We start from the raw sequence: 20195 nt of genomic DNA, 5'->3' as shown, positions 1-20195 counted from the left end.
GCCACCCTTCTCCACATTTGCAGGAACAATTCAACATTAAACAGACAAAACGTTGTGAATTAAGACAAATTTCAGTGGAAATCTAAGAGCATTCACCTATATTCAAGGAGGCTGGCTGATCTTTCATCCAAAAAGTACTTCACAGATTTAAGTCCCAACTCATAGCCAATAGAAACATACAATTTAACAATTTCGAGAGTCCCCAGCCACATATCATTTTACATTGGAAATAAGTGATAGATGTTGTAAAACATTCTTGGTATCCTTCATGAAGGAATCTAGAGTTGACATAAAAGGTAAAGCAGTCTGTCAATATATGTTGATAAGCTCTTTATCAAACTACCTATAACATCCACAAAAGGTCTACCTCCTGGTGGTCCAATGGACCTATGTGTTTTTATAAGCACATAAAAAGTCGTTGTCCTTTGCTGTTGATTCAAAAAGAAACCACATTCCTTTTCAGAATGTAAACTAAATGTCTATTTCCTTTGCAGAATTAACTCATAAGTTGTATATTTTTAGTTGAATATACTGTTCATTGACACAAATACAATACTATGTTTATACCTTTATCAGAACTTCGATTGCTGTACTATTATTCTCTCTGAAATTATTAAGCGCCGGATATTTAGATGTAGGAAGGATACATTGTCAGTTTTTTGTGTTCAAATCGTTGTCAATTCTGTGTATGCATTCATTGAAAAACAGACTTTTAAAGGCATTAATGTTGTTACAATCACCTACTTGGGAAGAAAATGTTTATATTTTTTAAGAGTACTATAAATTGCTGTAATTTCTAATATCTTGTTGGATCAAACTGGTCATATTCCATTCTAGTAGCACCTCGGTACACATGCTACCAACCATTGCCCAACAAAGCCTCTCTGCTCCACTCTTTCAGTTTCAAGTACACACATCAGCACATAAAGCCTTACCCACACATATGTAAACTGCTACATTTTTGTGTTTGCACATTGTGTATTTCGTTGTTGACCATCAATTAAAGGGGACTTTTCCTTTTTTCTGTCTGCTGCAGAGGCAGTAGTTAAAGCTGCTACTGAAGCTTCTGAGTCGAAGACCTTGAGAGCAGGACAAAGTACTAAACCTGATTCAGGAAAAAGGTCTGTAGGAATATGCTACAGTCAGTCAACACTGCATTAAAAGACCTATGGACACTTCCAGGGGCACTGTTGGGGTATAAGAACTTGATTAGAATCAGTTAAATCAATTAATATAATGGATGGAATTTCCTGAAAATAATCCATACAGGGAATACCTGAACTTGAGAAATGCTATGAAGCCTTCTTGTACAGTGATAAGAGTTTTTTTTTATTTCAAAATATTTTATTTATCAAGAAGTGACAAAAATATAGAAGGAACAAAATACAATAAAAGTGATACAATTGAAACAAGATCAATACACAACAGGGACTAAAATTGAGGTGTAAGCAAAATAAATGCCTATGATAATAAAAATAGCCTATTATAGATTACAGAAGTCGATTAGGTGTTGGCTACCAACAAAGCACTAAAAACAACAGTATCACTATCAAATTTTGAGGTGAGGACAGGGGAGGAAATAGAATAAAGGAAGAGGAAAGAAAGAGAGAGCGAAAGAAAAGATGAAAAGGGGATAGAGGACAGGAAAGAGAAAAAAGAAGAAGAGAAAAGAAGAAGGAAAAAGAAGGATTCCCACATGACTAACCCCACAAAAAGACAAAAAGAATACATAAGACACCAGTTAGACAGACAAATCAAAAGGAAACTGAGCGACCAATCCTTTTGATGACAATTCCATATAATCATCCAGAGGTTTCCAAACCCCACTAGAGATAGAAGGAGAGAGATGAGCTTGATCAATCGAAGTGTGAGCGCTGCGCAAAAAGGAGACCCAAGCCCACCATGTATGGTAGGAAACCGAAGAGAAGGATTTCCACTCCATAAGTATGATTTTCACCGCAACAGTCAGAAGAAGATCCATCAACTGCATTTCCAGTGGATCTAAGGGGAGAGGAGTAAGGGCAGCCAATGGACCCAATAAAATTAAAGGGAGAGAGAGTTGGAACTCAATATCAAAGATAAGAGAGAGGTGTTTATGGATGAACAGTGATAAGAGTTTTGAAATAAGTACCTTATTGCTCTTTCGAATAAGTAAAAACGAGGTACAAATATTTAACAAAATATAAAATTTCAGATCAGCAGAAATCCTCTTCAATAGACCACTGAAATAGATTTTCACCCCTATTGTTACCTGTTGCCCATAGCCATCTATCTTTCTTTGGACAGTGCTGCCGGTGGAGTGATAACATGGCTTGCACAAGGCCTGGGAAAAGTTGTTCCTCAACCTGTCGACAGTCCCACTTTTTCTCGGGCCAACCGAGAGGGTGGGGATGACACCACTGACCAGGTATGTATATAACAGAAGGAGCCTGTTATTACTCACTGTTCACTTTGATCGTAATGAGGGGCAAGGTCTGGGCATAATGCTCTGTCCATGTAGGAAGGATCTGGTGGCTTGAGCGGGATTGCAAATAACCTCTGGTGCCCCATATGTAGCGTTGTTCCAATAAGCATTAATATAACCATTGTTTTAGCTGTGCAGGAACAGAGCCTTACTTACTAGTTCTCTGCTCACCACTGAGCACAGACATGAAAAGTGTACCTGGCATCTTAATTGAGGAGCTACAATGTGGATTTATGATGAACTCTTACAGAGGAAAACTTGTGGATTCCTTTTGGTGTGGGGGCATGGAGTGAGCCTTCACCTAGACCTGAAACTGCCCTAGGTTCATACCATACATAATATTTGGGGCTACACTCAGAAAGCCCTAGTGGCCTACACATCTCCTCTGGGTTTCGGATTTGGGAACATGACAACCGATTAGTTCCTTGGTTTATTCCTTGCCCCATTTTCTCCGACTACTCTACGCCTGGTGCTTGCTGCTGCTCAAGACTGAAGCACTCCCATGCCCAAGGGAAGAAGAACATTTTCGTTGGATGTGCATTGCTTGTTTGTGGTTCTATTGAGAGAGATACACCCAGCACCCCTTTCACTCAGTAGGAAAACTGCAACAGGTTTTTGACTGCAAAGATTCCTCTTCCATAATCTAGTCTACATTCAGTACCTGGTTTGCAATAAAGACTAAGGACACGATCACCAAGGATTTGTTATGAAATTGCCAATGTCTTTGTCTAACCACTAATTTGGTAGTTCTACAGTGATAACACTGCCTGCACACCCACTTAGTTTCGCCAGTGAGTCTGTACCACTTTATTTGCAGAGGTATGGAAGACCATTCCCCCAAAAAGAATGCCTGGCAGTGACTTAGGATAGGGCTAGTGCCTATGTGCAATACTCTGGGGCGAATCCTGAGTTGTGTTCCCGTCCTAAAAGGCTGTTCCCAAACCATGACCTTCACAAACATCATACCTTGAGGATTGGAAACTGTTAACTATGTTTATAGATACATCTGCCTATGTAGAGGCTTCTAACTCTCCCTCAGGTGATTCCTTCTAGACTGCCTCATCTACTCAAAACACTAGCCACATCCGACTTCAAGCGCATCCATTAATCTACCTCGCCATTCACAGACTGGTGTTATGGAAAACCTGAAGTAGCTCCAGCAGTACCAGACTATGTGTAGTGCTTTCATCCTAGTGTACACTAGAGCACTTTCATCCTTCGAACAATCCCATTAGGTCCTGCACAAGGGGGCCATTACACAAAGAAGCGCTTTGTCGCCAGATCACAATGACTGAAGATCTGTAAAATTGGAAATTCCTAATGGATCAGATTGTATCATTTAGTATGAAATTACAAGTTTGCCTGGGAGCGTGTCTACTCTTAGATGTCACAGTCCCTGATGCGAGAATGGCAATAATAATTTCTCCCTGGAAATGATGACATTTCAGAACAGGGACACCCTAGAGGCTGAAAAGGCATAAGGCAAAAATGTTGCCAAAGTAGTTACCGCCTAGGCAGAGCAAGATATTCTCTTATGTGTCTGGCTTACCTGGGAGGAGTGAGTATAATGTTGTGAAGCATATTGTATGTTGTACAGATGAGGGTTTTGAGACACTGTGTATATTTATAAGATTCATATGTAATTATGTTGCTGATATTTACTGTCCCATTGATTTTAAATTCATATATATATATATATATATATATATATATATATATATATATATATATATATATATATACAACATCTTTTTACCTTATTTATCATCTGAACGAAGGGAGCCTATTGTTATGTTTGATATCTATTCATTAATTTGACTTTTTGATTGAAATATATTTCAGAACTTATTGAAAAAGGCTGACGTTTATTATGTTGTTTTGCTACTAAGAGATACTTGACATTTCTTCTAATCTTCTGATGTGTCCTTTCCAATTTCTGCTTCTACTTTTCGATGGAATCACTTTGGACCCAAACTTCAGAAAGAGAAAGAAGGTAAATTACCAGCCACGGTCAGGCTTTCTGAGGGAAAGCCAGGAAGGATATGACTAGATATAGTTAATTCAGATATTAGTATGACTAAGGTTAGTTTTTGAAAGTTGTTCACTGGAATATACTGCAATGTGGCCGGCATACGGACACTGGGGGTGGGGCGGGGGAGGGTGGCAGGATATAAGGCAGATGGGGCAGCTATGTAAAGTGCACACTTTGCCAGCATTTGTTAGAAATGGGTAAAGAGGTCCCTGTGGAACCCCATGGCTGCCAACCGGTCCTAGGAAGCTTGTTTCCGGTCCAGGGAAGGCATGGCTTGGCAGTTCGGGCTGGACTGTTCCCATGAGGCACAGGGTCAGACTGATATGCATATGGCCATGTCTGAACTCGGGTGGTAGAGTGGGCTAAAGAACGGTGATGGATTAAACCCAGATCTGTTGACTGGGTGTGAGTGTTTGATTGGTTCAGATGCTGCGTCCATCACCACCCCCTTTTGTACCGCTTTGTTCGCCATCAGTTGGCAGGGTATGCTCAGACATGAGTCCCTAGCTCACTTTGCCACTGGATTCAAGCAAGCCTGGCTGAAGACGGCTGGAATGCCAGAAACCGTTCCTAGGAAGCTTGTTTCCGGTCCAGGGAAGGCATGGCTTGGCTGTTCGGGCTGGACTGTTCCCATGAGGCACAGGGTCAGACTGATTTGCATATGGCCATGTCTGAACTGGGGTTGCAGAGTGGGCTAAAGAACGGTGATGGATTAAACCCAGATCTTTTGACTGGGTGTGAGTGTTTGATTGGTTCAGATGCTCCGTCCATCACCACCCCCTTTTGTACCCCCCCTTCATTTACCAGCTTGTTTCCAGTCCCAATTCTGTCTCACTTTCTCTATTCTTGCTTCCTTGGTCTCCTTTTATCTCTTGCAACCATTTTAGGCCCTTTAATACTTCCTCCTTTTCCTGCCTCCCTTATCAGGGTTTCACTCTTGCTTTCCCTCCTTCTCTGTCTCTGCTTTTTCTCCCTTATTCTTTTTTCCTTCCACTTCTCACTTTTCGTGGCCACAGTCTAATCTTTTTATCTTACACATTTTCTCACAGTACTTTCCTCCTTTGCCTCTTCCTCTTTTCCTTCTTCCAGCCCTTTGGCATCTATAAGAGGCCCTGATGTATGCCCCTCTTACACCTTTACATTCATGGCTGCAATAAAGAGGTCAAGCCTTTTGATCCAACAAGCCCAATTTGGATCCAGAAAAACATCAAAATGAAGTGGCATGGCCCGTGCCAAGGCATCCGGGGACTTGGAGGTACTCCCTGGAATGTCCCTGCACAGTCTTAACTTCAAAGCTCTTTTGCTCAGAGATACAATTTCCTTCTTGGACTAGGCCACAACTACCACCTCGTTTGTGGAATTCGTTAGAGGGGGAAGGCGGGGCTTTAAGTGGGGGCACGGACATGGGAAGGAGAGTAAAGGGTAAGAAAGGAGGAAAGGGCAAAGAAAAAACTAGGAGTGAAAGGGAGCATAAGTGAAGGTGACAAAGAAACAATGCAAGAAAAGAAAGCCGGTGAAGAAGGAAAGGAAAGAACAGGGCAAGGCGAGAAAGAATGAAAAGGGGAGAAAGAAAGAGGGCAAGACAGATGGAATGGAAGGAAATGGAGGCAAGTAAATAGAAGAGAGACGGGAAGCATTAGAAGGAAAAAGGAATGCAGAGAAGGGGCAACAAAAGAAAATAAAAAAGGGTGCCGGCAAAGAGAAAAGGAGGGGCATTGCAATAAAATGTTGAAAATATAAAATTGAAAGGATAGAACGGGGGGGGGGGGGGTAACAAAAGAGGGAAATGAGAAAAGCGCGAAGAATGTATGAAAAAGAGAAGGGGTGAAGAGAAAAAGAAACACATTGGTTTCGAAAAGGAAAATCGAATATAAGAAGGCATACAAACAGTGAAGGATGAAAACTGGACGAGAGACGGGAGGAGCAAGATACGTCGGTGTAAGAGACAAGTGACATTTGAGGTGGAAATAGGGAAGAAATAGCTAAAAACTGAGTAAAGAGGAGAAGAAAAAGATTAGCCAAAGAAACAAAAATCTGACAAACCCTGTGAGGTCTGGAGTGGGGGCCGTGGGAGCAGGTTGAGCAGCAGGTCGCAAGGAGCGTCTCGGAGAAAGCAAGTGATGGGGCAGAGAAAGGGAAAGTTCAGAGACAAAGCGAGCGTCAGAGGGAGCCCCCTCCCCTTCCTCCGGAGGAAAATAGGGGAAAACAGAGAAAAGGCAGGGGGAGGGGCTAGTAGAGCGAGGGTAGGGGCCGCAGGGTCCCCTGCACCGAGCACACACATCCTAGACTGCCCAGGGAGCAACAGGCGACCTCTTCAGTGCAAGCAAAGGGCTGGAGTGGACTCTGTTCTCAGTCTGGGCACACACCCGCCCGTACCCTCTGGAGCCCACCTGCACCCCGCGCCATACACCCTTCCGCACCCTCCTCTGCCCCTTCCCCGGTTCTGGAGCAGCAGCCTACACCACTCGACCTCGTGCAGTCTGTGACCCTTGACCCCATCTGGACGGAGCTGTCTATTACCTCATTCTGGAACTGATTCGGCCTTACTTTCAAGAGCTGTGGCTGCTGCGGGGTTATTAGGTGAGTACCACTTGATATCTCTGGTGAAACCAGCGCATGGGGACCGCGTCTCTGGGACAGGCCTCACTTCTAGTGGAGCTGTGTAAAACCTAGAAAACTGGTTTTGCACTCGGTTGCATCCTAAAGCATGAAGAAATGGACAAGTTACTTTTGTTTAACTTTCTGGCTGTGAAAGATGTCGCTAACTGGGACTGCTGGGTGGGTCGGCGTTCAGTTACGAAAGTACACATTAAAGGCTGAGCTGTCCACATATCACGCGTTACTGACAATCATCTCAGTGATCATCAGACGTGTGTGTGTGTGGGGGGGGGGGGGGGGGGGGGCTGGGATTCAACTCGGTCTGTGACCTGTCGCTGACAGCAGAGAACTGTACCGCAGGTGCATTGATCCATCGAGCCTCAAGGGTCACGAGGGGTGTGGGGGGGGGGGGGGGGTGTCACGCATCTACATGGAGAGCACTTCCAGTTGCCTCTTTTACCTTCCGAACCTCCTCTCTGCGTCCCTTCGCCCGTCACAGCCCTCTCAGTGAGTAGCATCATTTGCCACCTCTCTTGTCACACCGTAGTCAGTGAGGATCTACAGCTGTCACCTCACCTGTCAGACCCCCCCCCCAACCACTCACCCACGTTGAGGGCCTTCAGCTTTTAGTTTACCTGTCACTTCTTTGCCTCGGGGCTGGAGGGGGGCAACCAGACTCAAGTGGGCCATTCGTATTCAGACGCCAGCAGGTCACAGGAGGGGGCAGGTTTCACGAAAAGGCGAGCTAATCACAGGCGCTAGTAAAGATTATCCCCCTATTGTTCGACTAATGGGATTTGGAGATGAGATCCTGGTTAAGGGGTGGGGGCAGAGGGGGGACTGGCTGGAGAGCTTCTGAGGGTGTCCCTGGCTGCCACCACCGCTTCCTCTCACAGTGCCTGCGGCCTGCCTCTTGTTTCACGATCTCTTTAGAAGGCTGTCTGCTGTATCTTCCTCCCACCGTCCCTGTATTGATGCTGCTTTCTCACCTCTGTAGCAGCCCCTGCAGATGTGGGACCTCTCTCCCTCTCTCGATTGCAAACATTTACACCCTCTAACCTTCCCATGGTTCACCTGCTGCTACCGAACATGCCCAGTGCCCACCATACAGATGAACAATTCCCAACAGGTATCATGCAAAGACAGTTTCAATAATGTATGCAATATGCATTACAAGAAGGAAGAAACCAAGGAGTCATTTGAATTTTTTTGAAAAAAGGCAGTATTATTCACCAAGAGGCAAAAGGGAATGTTCTTTCACATGACAATACAGTTAAAACAGCAATGTACAGAGCAGATCATGTGACAACCCAGTGGCACTTGGTGCAAGGTGCTATATACAATTGGTGATAGTGAAGGTGCAAGTGCTAAAGTGAACAGCGTGATTGACGCATGAACTAAAGTATTTACATCAAATAATGGCTCCACAAAAACAAGTTGTAATCACTTAAAATAAGATTGTCAAAAATTGAACGTCATATGATTCAGGCTGTGAAGTCGACGGCGTTTCGATCCCCTTTAGTCGGGATCGTCATCAGGACAGGGTTGTCGATGGAACCAGTGAGTGGTACCCAGGCAGGGAAGCGTGGGTAGCTGAAGTCCAAGCGGTCGCTCAAAAGTCGAAAGCTGATCGTTGATTGTATCCGATCAGCGGGCGGGATTTGCTGCGCCTGAATGAATCAGGGCGGCGGAAGGCAAATGGGGCTCTTCTGGTGGGCGGCTGCGAGCAGTTAATACTGCCTGGGTACCACTCACTGGTTCCATCGACAACCCTGTCCTGATGACGATCCCGACTAAAGGGGATCGAAACGCCGCCGACTTCACAGCCTGAATCATATGACGCATATCACGTTTTGTGCTCCTGTTCAATTTTTGACAATCTTATTTTAAGTGATTACAACTTGTTTCTGTGGAGCCATTATTTGATGTAAATACTTTAGTTCATGCGTCAATCACGCTGTTCACTTTAGCACTTGCACCTTCACTATCACCAATTGTATATAGCACCTTGCACCAAGTGCCACTGGGTTGTCACATGATCTGCTCTGTACATTGCTGTTTTAACTGTATTGTCATGTGAAAGAACATTCCCTTTTGCCTCTTGGTGAATAATACTGCCTTTTTTCAAAAAAATTCAAATGACTCCTTGGTTTCTTCCTTCTTGTAATGCATATTGCATACATTATTGAAACTGTCTTTGCATGATACCTGTTGGGAATTGTTTTTGCTTACACGACACACCCATCCCAACGAGGTTTATGGGTCTTCTGCTGTTGTTCTTACACACCATACAGATGAGACACCGGCATACCCTGCCTAAATCATCACCTTCTTCTCGCTACAGTCTACACCATCCCTGACTGCAGCTGGAGCAGCTGTTCCCACCTTCTCCCCACCACCAAACAGGCCTAGCGGCCAACCTGGACTTTGGCTTCGTCCAGGCCTGCTATCTCCATCTAAGTCCAAGAAGCCAACAACTGTCCTGTTCACCTTGCTGGTAGCTGTTCAACCGCCCAGCAGCTCTCTGCCCACTCTGGGCCATCCTTGGCCACATACAGTCATTCTAACGCCACTTACGTCCCACAAGACATCAGGTATTGTGTTTCCACTGCATGACCTATGCTGTGGTCATGCTTCATCCCAGCACCTAATGTGTCTACTGTCCACTGAGCACCCGTAGCAGATTAGTGGATATCCTCTCGGGTGATTGGCGTGCTATACAAATCAACATAACATAACGCCACATAACATCTTTGCAGCCACTCAATATCCATGCAGCCTAGCCCATGCATATCCAACAATTTGCAGCGCCATCTTTTCATGAACTAGCCGGTACCCTCCCCAGTGAGCGATTGAGGCTAAGACGTCATTACTTGTTTGGTGGAATAGGATGAAGTAGTTAGTACATGAGTTAAACAAAACCTAATCTGAGTTTTTAACTTTTACATGGACCTTAACATGCAGAATTGGTATTTAACTCAGCAAATTCTGCCTTTTTTATGACACCACCCCTTACATTTCGGCAGGGGAAAACTGAGTGGATCTGATAACTATCACACAACTACTAGTTCCGATCCCTGTGCAAACATGCATTGGCGTGGGAATCAAAATTTAGGCTTGAATTTGTAATGAAGTTCTTGCAAGGCGGGAGCATGGAGGCATGAGGGACAGTGAAAAGTGTTGCCATTGAGAAGGAAGGTGGATGATGTACATATAAAAATGTCTTGGAAGTTTATGGAATCACTGTGAGGGGGAGATCAGTTTATAAAAGGCTTTGACACTCAAAGGTGTTGGGTCAAAAAACAGATTGCCTTTGACCAATCTCTTTCTTTCAACAGGTCTCAGTAAGAAGAACCCGCCCTTGATTCATGGATAACTCCTCAGGCCTCATCAATACACTCTCATCACCTGCACTCTTGGTGTTAGCATCGACGGCCGAGGCCACACGCGGCACCAACACGCCCTGCCAGCAGTCCCGCCATTTTGGAGTACCCATGGACAAGTCAAACCACATGCCCTTCCTCAGTACAGCCTACTCCCTCATGTACCATCACCCAGACCGATTGGGCACAGGAGCACCAAGCAGGGAGTACCCACCGCACCTAGTCTCACTGCACCCGCAGTTCGGGCACCCTAGCCTGGACTGTGGGCCGGTTGGGATGCTTGGGTACGGGGCGCTCCACCCCTTCCCTCCCTTCCACCTGCCAGAGGATATGGAGTGCTTCCAGGGCGGATACCTCTCCAACAAGAGGCCGAAGATGTTGAGCAGCTCGGAACCCCCACAGGTGCGGTACCTTGCTCTGGAGAAAGGCCTGGAGACTCCACGCACCCCACTGTCCCGGGAGATGGGAAATGGGCCTGAAGGCCTCTCACCAGGGTCATCCAAGTACAGGAGCTCACCACCCATGAGGCAGACGGTGAACAAGCGAGGTAAGATATTCTCTTAGACCATAGCATGTTCCTCCAGCACCAGTGTGGCCAAGAGAATCGTTCACAGTAGCATCCAGAATTACATCACACGCCAATAGAACTGCTGTAGATTCAGCAATGTGGTAAAAAACCTTTTTAACAGGATCCTTCAAGTACCACATTCCCCTGACACAACACTCATGCAGTCATGTGGTAGAGAGCTTCTCTTAAAGTATTGTTAAAGTACAATACCTCTCCAACTCTACCAATTGCACAGTGATGTAGGTAGGGGTCCCACTTACAGTTGTGATCATTATCACACATCCTGTAATTCCGATCGTTAAACATCATAATTTAGCCCATATCTTTTAATGTGGTCCACACAGTGTAATTAAAGATAATACAATGTCCTCTGCCTCCCCCTAGTCCATGTGGTAGCCTAGTATATAATGCTTTCTGCTTGTTGTAGGCCCTCATTACTCGAGGGATTAGGATGAGCTGTACCGACCCTAAACATTGTTGTACTTCAGTTGAGAAGGCTCGCTGCTTGTCCTAGGCCCTGCAGTACTCCAGTTTGGATTTGCACCTACCCATGTACTGTACTAAGATATATGAAACACCATATCCCTTGGGCCTGCAGTGCTCTGGTTTATGATAATCTCTGCCTGTTTTCTAGTACATTTTAAAGAACACAGTATTGTGATGCAGTAACAGTCATCTTTTGAATTTAGAAACCAGCTACCCCTCCAATCACTCACTGACTGCAACCTTGCCTTTGACCTTGTACAGCTGCTTCCTGCTGGCTTTTTTCTGGGTTTGCCTACCACAAATATCACATACTACATACATAAATACATGCATACTGTAGTTTCCTGCGTTTCCAGCGCCTGGATACTGTCATGGGTGATAAGAAGTGCTCTCCAAATCTACTGAGTGATTGCTTGTTATGCTCTCTGTCTGTCCTGGGGCCGGCTGTATTCCAGAGTAAGATGCTCTCTACCTGCTACAAACTCTATGGATATGCTGGTGGAGGCCGCCCTCTGCTTCCCACAGGTCTTGCATTACTCCATAGGACCCGGATCCCCCAGCATGCTCCACGCCCGCCCAACCCACCAATTAATCAGGACTTTGTATAGAGTATAGTATAGAGACAGTATAGAGAGACCTCTGTCTGTGCTGATCCAAGTGGTTTTCTGTCAGCCCTAGGCTGTGTGATAAATGCTGCACTCTGGCTGTCAGTGCCTGTTGTATTCCAGGGCATGACGTTCTCCACCTGCCGCAAGCTCGATGGCCCTCTGGTACAGGCTGCCCTCTGCTTGCCATTGGCCCTGCAGCAATCTATTATACAAAACTCAGAGCCCTGGGCCATCTGACCTAGACTGTGTGTAAGCTTCTCACGGTCTGGCCGGACCCTGATGTAACCAATCCTATTATGCTCTTAGACTGCTAGCAACTCACAATCAGACAGCAGTCTTCGTCAGAGGACCATGGTCCTCTGACGAAGGACCATGCTCCTCTGACGAAGGACCATGGTCCTCTGACGAAGACTGCTGTCTGATTGTCACCGGGCAAGCAATATCTTGGTATACACTTGTACGTTTAGTATACTATCTTAGTACTCAGACCATGAATGTGATCAACAAACCATCAACTAACAATACATATAAAAGTATAACATAAATAGAAAAAACAAGATTAAAGTGAATTTATATTAAAAAAAATGTTAAGTGCAAAAATGTTAGAGCTTACGTATTCATTTTAAGAAAGGTTACTTAAATGTTGTAATATTATATTTAAATGTTGTGTTCTTATGGCATGACAAACAAAAGCACATGATTAACATCCTGGATTCCATTGGCACAAAGTACTATGGGCCTGCAGCACGGCATCGACTGTGCAGTCCATGCTGTGCTGAAACTGGGGGTGCAAGCAGACAGGGGGCACATGTTGTGCCCCCCTGAATGCATCCCTATAGCAGGGTGCATGAGGGCCTTGTAGGGTCCCCTTTGTTTCCCTACCACCAGCCTTTTCATGGCAGGCTCACCGCCATGAAAAGGCTGGCATGGAGGAGCACAAAATATGCTCAGCGGGACTCCGCCATTGACTGCCAGACTCGTAATCAGCCCCATGTTTATAGTAGAAAGACACTCACCCTTAACCCGACTTGCACTCTGCTTACTTTGTGCTCAAGTGATACTACATGGTAGGGTTTCATTTTTTTTTTTTACCAAGTCTGGTCTTACTATCATTTTGCTTGTGTAAGTTAAGAGCAATACTATGTGTCTGTTTGAAAGTTTACAGGAGGTACCATATATTTCAGAGTTATTTGTAAATGTTCAGAGAAAAACTCAAGATAAACTTCTGAAAGAGTTGCAGAGCATAGTTAAAATCTGTTCAAATGGAACTGTGATTCCCTTCCTCATAAAAAGCGTCTTTTTCAATAGTTCCCTCAGGGAACCATTAGGGGAATGGAGCAGCCAGGAAACCCTACGAATTATGCCTACCGTGTCCATGAAAAAAGAACTCGGAAGATCATACTCCAGTCTCAGTGCATGTGCCGAGACTGAAGGGTTCAATTAGCAGAGCTTACACAGGGTTTTACATTCTGCTTTCTGCAAGTATCTTTGGGTAAGCCTAATCCCTGTCATACATTGATGCACTATATGATGTTCTGGCCGTTGCCCAGTGTATGTGGTATTCTGGTGTGCCATGCTTCTTCTTGCCTTAGTTCCTGTGAATCTCCAGTATGTGATTCCAAATCCTGTAGTGGTTTCTTTGAGACTCCGAGGAGGAAAAATGGACTCGGGGAAATTGGACTACACCAACTCTTGATGAATATTCTAATACATTGGGTTATCTCCTTCGCTTTTCCTCATAAGGCTGAAACCATTTAGTGCAAATTCCAGAATGGAAATATCCAATCACAAGTATTCTTTTGGTATTTATTTTGTTTGAAATCTCATGGTACACCCTACACAATATACACATTTGAATTACACAATATATGGTAGGGTCAGATAACAGAGATCGGAAAGGTCCTGAAGAAGGGCACAGAGCTGCTCTTTGTAGCGGCCAAAACATGTTGATTAGTAGCTGGAGGGTTTCATAAATTTTCCAATACGCCTTTTTCTTTTTAATCTTACCGGGGCAACCAGAATAAAAAAAGTTTTAGGGGGTTTTTGCGTGTGTTTTTTAGCCTACAGATTAATTTAATCCCAGTTAGATACAACCATCTCTTTTGAACAATCCTCCTTCTAAGGAACCTAAAGAGAGTTCATGGTAAGAGCTCCCTTGAAGCCAGTTCAAGATAGGTATATTGTATTTTTTTAATGAGGTGGTAACCCAGTGATGAATCATGCCACTCTTGAGGGATGAGGGATCCTTGACCTAAATAAGAAATATCCTGCAGAAGATTTTTAAACTATTTGTGTCTCAGTACGTTTTGCTTTTCTGCTTTTGGGGTTTATTATATCATTCAGTACACCTGTCTGCTTGCGGTTGTGGTTTTGGGGTCTATGATTGGGCGCTGAATGTCTGCTACCGATCAAAGTACTAAGTTATAAGAAGCTCTCTGCCTACCATCTAGCTTTGCATTGGTCTGTATTTGATGCTCTATGTTTGTTCCTTATTCCTACAGTACTCTGATATATTATGCTCTCTCACTGGCCCTCAGTCCTGAAGTTCCTTGGTATATTATGCTCACTCCCTGGTCTTCTACCCGGTAGGGCTCTGGCTTATTATGCTCTCTCTGTGACCCGTAGTTCTACAGTATTCTGTTTTATTATACTTTCCCTGGTCCTTAGTCCTGCAGTACTCTGGTATATTATGCTCTCTCCGTGGCGCGTAGTTCTACAGTATTCTGTTATATTATGCTTTCCCTGGCACTGAGTCCTGCAGTACTCTGGTATGTTATGCTCTCTCCATGGCCCTAGTTCTACAGTACTAAATGTTGCTCCCCCTGGTCCTCAGTCCTGCAGTACTCTGGTATATTATTCTCTCTCAGTGGCCCGCAGTTCTACAGTATTCTGTTTTATTATGCTTTCCCTGATCCTCAGTCCTGCAGTACTCTGGTATATTATGCGGTATCCGTGGCCCATAGTTCTACAGTATTCTGTTTTATTATGCTTTCCCTGGTCCTCAGTCGTGCAGTGCTCTGGTATATTATGCTCTCTCCGTGGCCCGTAGTTCTACAGTATTCTGTTTCATTGTGATTTCCCTGGTCCTCAGTCCTGCAGTACTCTGGTATGTGATGCTCTCTCCGTGGCCCTAGTTCTACAGTACTATGGTAAATATTGCTCCCCCTGGTCCTCAGTCCTGCAGTACTCTGGTATATTATGCTCTCTCTGTGGCCCGTAGTTCTACAGTATTGTTTTATTATGCTTTCCCTGGTCCTCAGTCCTGCAGTACTCTGGTATGTGATGCTCTCTCTGTGGCCCTAGTTCTACAGCACTATGGTAAATGTTGCTCCCTCTGGTCCTCAGTCCTGCAGTACACTGGTATATTATGCTCTCTCTGTGGCCCGTAGTTCTACAGTATTCTGTTTTATTATGCTTTCCCTGGCCCTCAGTCCTGCAGTACTCTGGTATATTATGCTCTCTCCGTGGCCGGTAGTTCTACAGTATTCTGTTTTATTATGCTTTCCCTGGTCCTCAGTCCTGCAGTACTCTGGTATGTGATGCTCTCTCCGTGGCCCTAGTTCTACAGTACTATGGTAAATGTTGCTCCCTCTGGTCCTCAGTCCTGCAGTACTCTGGTATATTATGCTCTCTCCGTGGCCCGTAGTTCTACAGTATTGTTTTATTATGCTTTCCCTGGTCCTCAGTCCTGCAGTACTCTGGTATGTGATGCTCTCTCCGTGGCCCTAGTTCTACAGTACTATGGTAAATGTTGCTCCCTCTGGCCCTCAGTCCTGCAGTACTCTGGTATATTATGCTCTCTCCGTGGCCCGTAGTTCTACAGTATTCTGTTTTATTATGCTTTCCCTGGCCATCAGTCCTGCAGTACTCTGGTATATTATGCTCTCTCCGTGGCCCGTAGTTCTACAGTATTCTTTTATTATGCTTTCCCTGGTGCTCAGTCCTGCAGTACTCTGGTATGTGATGCTCTCTCCGTGGCCCTAGTTCTACAGTACTATGGTAAATGTTGCTCCCTCTGGTCCTCAGTCCTGCAATACTCTGGTATATTATGCTCTCTCTGTGGCGCGAAGTTCTACAGTATTCTGTTTTATTGTGCTTTCCCTGGTCCTCAGTCCTGCAGTACTCTGGTATGTGATGCTCTCTCCGTGGCCCTAGTTCTACAGTACTATGGTAAATGTTGCTCCCTCTGGTCCTCAGTCCTGCAGTACTCTGGTATATTATGCTCTCTCCGTGGCCCGTAGTTCTACAGTATTGTTTTATTATGCTTTCCCTGGTCCTCAGTCCTGCAGTACTCTGGTATGTGATGCTCTCTCCGTGGCCCTAGTTCTACAGTACTATGGTAAATGTTGCTCCCTCTGGCCCTCAGTCCTGCAGTACTCTGGTATATTATGCTCTCTCCGTGGCCCGTAGTTCTACAGTATTCTGTTTTATTATGCTTTCCCTGGCCCTCCGTCCTGCAGTACTCTGGTATATTATGCTCTCTCCGTGGCCCGTAGTTCTACAGTATTGTTTTATTATGCTTTCCCTGGTCCTCAGTCCTGCAGTACTCTGGTATGTGATGCTCTCTCTGTGGCCCTAGTTCTACAGTACTATGGTAAATGTTGCTCCCTCTGGTCCTCAGTCCTGCAGTACTCTGGTATATTATGCTCTCTCTGTGGCGCGAAGTTCTACAGTATTCTGTTTTATTGTGCTTTCCCTGGTCCTCAGTCCTGCAGTACTCTGGTATGTGATGCTCTCTCCTTGGCCCTAGTTCTACAGTACTATGGTAAATGTTGCTCCTTCTGGTCCTCAGTCCTGCAGTACTCTGGTATATTATGCTCTCTCCGTGCCCTTTAGTTCTACAGTATTCTGTTTTATTATGCCTTCCCTTGTCCTCAGTCCTGCAGTACTCTGGAATGTGATGGTCTCTCCGTGGCCCGTAGTTCTACAGTATTCTGTTTTATGATGCTTTCCCTGGCACTCAGTCCTGCAGTACTCAGGTCTAGTATGCTCACCCTGGTGCTTCGCCCTCCAGTACTCTTGTTGTATAGTATGCTGCCTCCCTGCCTCACTTCCACAGGCCTCTGGGCCCCGGCGCTCGCTGCCCTCCCCTGCCCGTGCACTCGCCGCCCCTCCCCGGGGAGCCCTCTTACTGCAGCGCGTCTAATCTCGGTGTGAAATCGCCCTTATTGCGGGCACTGGTTTCCCTGTCAGCCTCGCTGTTCCCTTAACTGCCGCGTCCAGGGGGAGGGGCCAGAGGGCAATGATGGCTCTGCGAGGTGGGTGGGATTCGTGGAGGAGCCCCGGCTCACTCGCTCTCACTCACTCTCTGCCTTCACTCGCCCTTCATTCTCCCCCACATTCTGCGTTCCTTCTCAGTCATAGTCACCCCTTTCAATCTCGTGCAGCATCTACCCCTGTTCCACGTCCCCTTCGCTCTCACTTACTCCACTTTCCGGTCTCTCACACTGCCACTCTTAACTCGCTTTGGTCCCCGTTCTCACATACTCTAACTATATCCTCCCCCCTTAGGCAATCACTCACTCACCTTCTTCCTCCCTTGAAGCATGTCAATATTGTCTCTCCCCGTCGCAGTCTATCCCCTTACTCTCTCTCTCACACACACACAAACACACACTTCACTCAATATCCTTTTTTCGACACACGCGGACTTTCTACCCCATCACACACCTCGCATACTATTTCTTCTCCCATCAAAGAGACCGCTTTACCTTCGCCCCCTCCATCTACGTAGATATTTCTCAGGGTTTAGGGGTTTTCTCATGGTTTGGGGTTCTGGGCCGGTCGGATCAGATACCTTGTGACACCCCTGCATTATTGAGGCTGCTGGAAGAACCCCCCTCCCTCTCCTCCTCCCCCCCCCCGCACAGTTGAAGCCCTATTCCTTTCAGGGCTCAGATTTAAGCACACACACCTGCAGCCGATGCATGTGAATGGACCGGCGCCATTGTTAGTGCTCTGGATAGGGGCAGCCATAAAGTGGAGGGAAGTGATGTACATGCCCCCCACCCCACCCCACCCCGCCATGGATCAGCTGTGAAGCTGCAAATCACTAGGGCAAACACAAACAGGGGCTCTTTCCAGCTCACTTCAAGCACTTCCGCCCCGCCTGGGTCTACGTACTTCTATTGCGTCAGGCGGAAGATGCAGGCCGCGCATCAGAGATACCGGGGGATCCTCCTTATGGAGCAAGGCCGCGGGCTACGTCTGGGCTTATTATATGGCAGGTGGAATAGAGTGAGGTATTGACCACATCTGGCATATGCTATTTCCCCGGAGTGGAATATTATCATGAGTGGTAAATAGCTCCAATTTCGACGTTTCACCTTGCAAAAGAATCACAACACGTGGAATCGTTTTTGTACGGAGGGCCTTAGGAGCGACACTGCAATGAATTAGTACTCCCAGGCCACGGAGAGAAGGGTCTAGTACTCCAGAGGGTGGATAGGGGGAGTCCGTGTTCACATACTGTGGATTAGAGGGTTCAGTACTCACTGGCTCTAGAGATGAGGTTTCCGAACTCATAGGCTGGGGAGAGTAGGGGCGTCGAGACAATCGAGCGGTGAGGGGGGTTTTAAGAAAGAGGCAAGCTGGCTGAGGGGGAAAGGACACCAGGTATGGAGAGAACGTATGAAGGGTGGTGGCAGGGGCCTCCAGGAACACAAAGCGGTAGAGGGCCAGGGAAGGGAAGAGCGAGTAGGTACGTGGTAGTGAGACAGTGAGGAGGAGTTGGCGTGATGCGAGTGAGGGGTGAGGCAGATAGAGGAGGGAGGGGGTGCTGGGGCGGGCTCCCCCCGCCGAGAGGTGGAAGGTTAATGTGTAACCGGCTCTGGGTGAGCACCGACACTGGGCCTGTTTGTCTCCCAGCAGGGGGCAATGACACGGTACAAACACTCGCCTTTCAGCCAGGCAGGGACACCCCCTGCTCCGCGCACAAAGCAGCTTCTGGTGGTCTATTCCCCCAGCTGCCTTTCCATTCAGCCCCCACTCCGGGATCCTGTCCCTTTGTCATGGTAAAGCCTCGGCCTCCATTCATGCCCGCCCTCCCTATCCTCCGGAGAGGGCTGCAGCAGATGGGGCGGGCGGAGGACTTCCAAAGGGCTGGGACTGGAGAGGCTGGGATAGGGGGGCAGGAGGGGGGGGGGGGTGCTGGAAGTGCTGGAGCGCTGCGGAGGGCTTGGGGGCAGGAAGCTCTGTCTACAGGCCAGTCAATAGACCATACTAAAAGCCACTGGAATTAAGCAGCAGGGGAGGGCCAAATTATGCGTCAGGGTTAAGTAAATTATGCGGCAAGAAAAGGCAAATTATGCGGCAAGAAAAGGCAAATCATACCACTTAATGCGGCACCTTTTATGATAGTATTACTTCATTAGTTTGTCATTCTTAAACTTGTTAACACTGTCTGGGCATTGGTTACACCTAATTAGTACCAGATTAACACCCAAATGTAGCACAGCAATAAGCAACAGAACAGTGAGCAGTTATATTTAGCAATCGTCCTTCCACTGTGCGGCAACACATGTCGCTGCGTTTTTAGTAACGTTTGAACTGTTTGCGCTAGAAACACCTTTTAGAGTTAAATTCTGCAGATTATGCAGCAGGTGATAAATTATGGGGCAAATGCAGCAAACGTATAATTATGCTAAAAATGCAGTGTACGCACAATCACACAATTCCTATATTGGAGCACCTCTTGCCATGAGGGGCCCTTTACTCACTATCCAGACTCCCCAGTGAGTACCTCTACCCCAGTCTAGGGAACAGAGCTTACAGCAAAAGGAGAAAATGCTGAGAGGAGGAGGGGGGAGTCAGGAGAAGGAGCGTGAGGAAGGCTAGAAATTGAGGAAGATGTAGAAGCGGGGATAGAGAGAGATGGAGGGAAAAAAGGGAAGAGAGAGAGAGAATTTAGGAAGAACATACAAAGAGAAAGTGAGAGAAAGAGAGCGAGCGCAAAAAAAGGAAAGAGAAGTGGAGAGAGTGCAAGGAAGAGAGATACTAAGATGGTGTGAGGGAAGGGGGCAAGGAGAGAGAGGCATAAATGGAGAGAAAGAAATAG

At 46.2% G+C, this 20195-nt stretch overlaps 1 protein-coding gene across 1 annotated transcript in view; it reads left to right on the top strand.

The window, feature by feature from the left end:
• Window positions 1-10462: 10462 nt before the first annotated feature.
• Window positions 10463-20195, top strand: part of LOC147748689 (E3 ubiquitin-protein ligase RNF220-like) — a 139558-nt gene continuing 129825 nt past the window's right edge. The window contains exon 1 of the mRNA XM_086936475.1: window positions 10463-11024. Coding sequence (XP_086792601.1) covers window positions 10463-11024 — 562 coding nt within the window. The remainder of the gene's footprint in view (window positions 11025-20195) is intronic.

This window comes from Lissotriton vulgaris, chromosome 1_1 (assembly GCF_964263255.1).
Source record: "Lissotriton vulgaris chromosome 1_1, aLisVul1.2, whole genome shotgun sequence".
Classification (NCBI taxonomy): Eukaryota; Metazoa; Chordata; class Amphibia; order Caudata; family Salamandridae; genus Lissotriton; species Lissotriton vulgaris.
This window is presented reverse-complemented; position numbering and strand designations above follow the sequence as displayed.